The following is a 2,712-nucleotide window of genomic DNA, read 5'->3' on the forward strand; positions in this document are numbered from 1 at the left end:
AAGCTCACAGGTCGCAAATACACGATCTGTAGCGCGAGGCTTACTGTGAATGATGGGATTATTTCACGTCTGAATTTGCAGGCTGTCTTTCACAAAGAGTGCGAGTGCTGCTGTGGCATGTTGAATGACCTCAGCTCGGGGGAAGCCATCATCAGATGTTGCGGTGTGTCATAGTATGAGAAGATCCCTGAGGAGGATTTCATGCAGGACTCCCTGCTGCCCCACACTGCACCTAAAGACCTGGAGCTGAATGTGAACGTGATGTGATGATGCTGACATGACTGAGGCAACTTCTGGGTAACAAGAATTATCCGGAATATCAACTGTACTCAGTGTTGGGCAAGTTACTTTCAAAAAGTAATGTAATACATATTACTAGTTACTTTCATTTGAATGTAATAAGTTACTTTACAATATTACTGTCTGTGTAGAGTAACTCGTTACTTATTATTACACTACTTTTGAGTTACTTTTACCAAAACACCAGCAGCAGCAGAATGACATTGCCACCCCGGAGGCCGGAACCATCCCGGAACCATTCAACCACCTTGAAGTCAGTGTAAACAATCTTTAAATATGTGCTTTGATTTAAAAAAAAAAAAATCTCAAATTTGTAACTTGAGTTACTTGACAAAGTAACTGGTATAATATTACTGAAATCCTATAAGTAATAAGTTATATTACTAAGTTACTGCTAAAAGTAATATATTACATGTAATATGTTACTTTTGTAACGAGTTACCCCCAACACTAACTGTACTACACATACACATGCCGAGAAAATAGTTCATTTTCTCTGATGTCACACATTTGGTATTTTGCTGAAGCTCTTACTAACTAAAATAATCTGACATCTCTGGATGTCCAAGATTACCAGCATCAAAGGTCATCCTGACAAGAAAAACAAATAGCCATGTGCTTTGACTGAATGAATGTGAAATTACATCATCATGACAAAATAAAGGCATGGTCCCCCTTGCTAAAGTCAGTCTGGTGATTAGTGTTGACAGGTGGCCTGCAGGTGGCGTGTCAACTTCATAGTTCATGCAAAAAAGGAGTGGCTGTGCGCACATCCAAACCGTAGTAGGCCCAGGTGCTGGACAAAAGTGTGATACTGTATATGAATGAAAAGATGGAATGTCCGCACACTGGTTGATGTTCCCAGGTTTATTTCAACCCTTTCAATAAAACAACGTTTCGACCGTATAGGTCTTCATCAGGCAAGAAAAGGAAAGGTTTTCTTGCCTGATGAAGACCTATACGGTCGAAACGTTGTTTTATTGAAAGGGTTGAAATAAACCTGGGAACATCAACCAGTGTGCGGACATTCCATCTTTTCATTCAACTTCATAGTTCATAACAGGAAGTCTGGTGATCGGTGTTGACAGGTGGCGTACAGGAAGCAGAAAGGGTTTCAGTTGCGTCACAGCAGATTAAGCCAGCTTTGAAAACTGGATGCGTCGACTCATCTGTGTGCTGCTTCCATGCTTTCACTGATGGGAGGTGTGTGGAGTTACTGTACAGCTGTGATCCTTTTTTTAAATATCAGTTTAAACATGTTCACCCTTTTTTCTGTGTAAAAGGGAAAATTAGGCCCACATGTGAACAATTAAATTGAGTCCTGAGCTCAGAGATTGAATTCATAATTCTGGGTTTCAGAGTCAGTCAGAATTCAGAATAAAGTCAGAATCTCAGGATTCAGAGATTAAAGTCAGAATTCGGAGTTACATTTTTTCACATGGCCCTAATCCTCTGCCACATTTTCCTTTGTAATTTCAAACATATAACAATCATTTTCTTATGAGTTTGAGGTTGATAATAGTTTATCATTATCAGTGTTTTAGACTTTTTTTTTTATCCAATCCGTAGAAAGAATAAATGAAATTTTGAAAAGCACAAAGCCAGGGTGTGATTGGAAAACAAACTCCTTCCAACTTGAAATCCAAAGAATGAAGACCTTCACACACATCAATCAACCTGTGACAAGAGCAAACCTTGGATCTACACTTCCCTCTAGTGGGGGAGGTCGGCCCCTCGGTAGCTTTCTGAATGGCTGTTATATACAGTATGTATATAGTAGGCATATAATATTATGTATATAATAATATTCCTTAATCTTTCTAGGAAAGTCAATTGAGCACACTTTCTCTTTTCTAGCAACACCATATTCATCTGAGAGCTTCAGCCCAATCACACCAAATGTAAACAACAACATGAATGTTTCAAAGAAGAAATTGCTTTTATTTTCAGTCCTGTTTAGGCCACTGTTGTCTTCAATTAGTGAAGCCATCCACATCTGTATAGTAGTTATTAACAGACAGGTCACAGACAGGATGCAAGAGCAATCCAAAAATCTGATGGGCAGCCTCCAAAAAGTCCTTTGAAGGCCAACGATCACATGAAGAAGACAACACCAGACTCAGAAGCATCAATAGCTGTGGACATCGGCGTCGCTGTGGCCAAATAGTTTCACTTTCTGGACAGTGTGTGTTCTATTCTGGTGAGGAATGCTGGCCTTTATGAAGCACAGACACTACCCATCAACTCCCAGCACAACAATAATATCCAGTGTTCTCCATTTAGTCCAAAAGCTGCTTATGAAAAAAGGCTATATCATACATTTATGGCTTTCATTCCATTCCAGCTCTCCATATCTATTGTTTTCTCCTTTCGTAAGTAAGTATAGCTTCTTTTAACCGTATCTTTTACACT

General features: G+C 39.3%; 1 protein-coding gene across 1 annotated transcript in view; it reads left to right on the forward strand.

The window, feature by feature from the left end:
* Nucleotides 1–201: 201 nt before the first annotated feature.
* The window catches only part of LOC310796081 (leucine-rich glioma-inactivated protein 1-like), a gene marked incomplete at its 5' end in the record, with an annotated part of 16,740 nt that continues 14,229 nt past the window's right edge, over nt 202–2,712 (forward strand). The window contains one exon of the mRNA XM_083658232.1: nt 202–263. Coding sequence (XP_083514358.1) covers nt 202–263 — 62 coding nt within the window. The remainder of the gene's footprint in view (nt 264–2,712) is intronic.

The sequence above is a fragment of the Poromitra crassiceps genome, assembly GCF_964638095.1.
Source record: "Poromitra crassiceps genome assembly, chromosome: 22".
Classification (NCBI taxonomy): Eukaryota; Metazoa; Chordata; class Actinopteri; order Beryciformes; family Melamphaidae; genus Poromitra; species Poromitra crassiceps.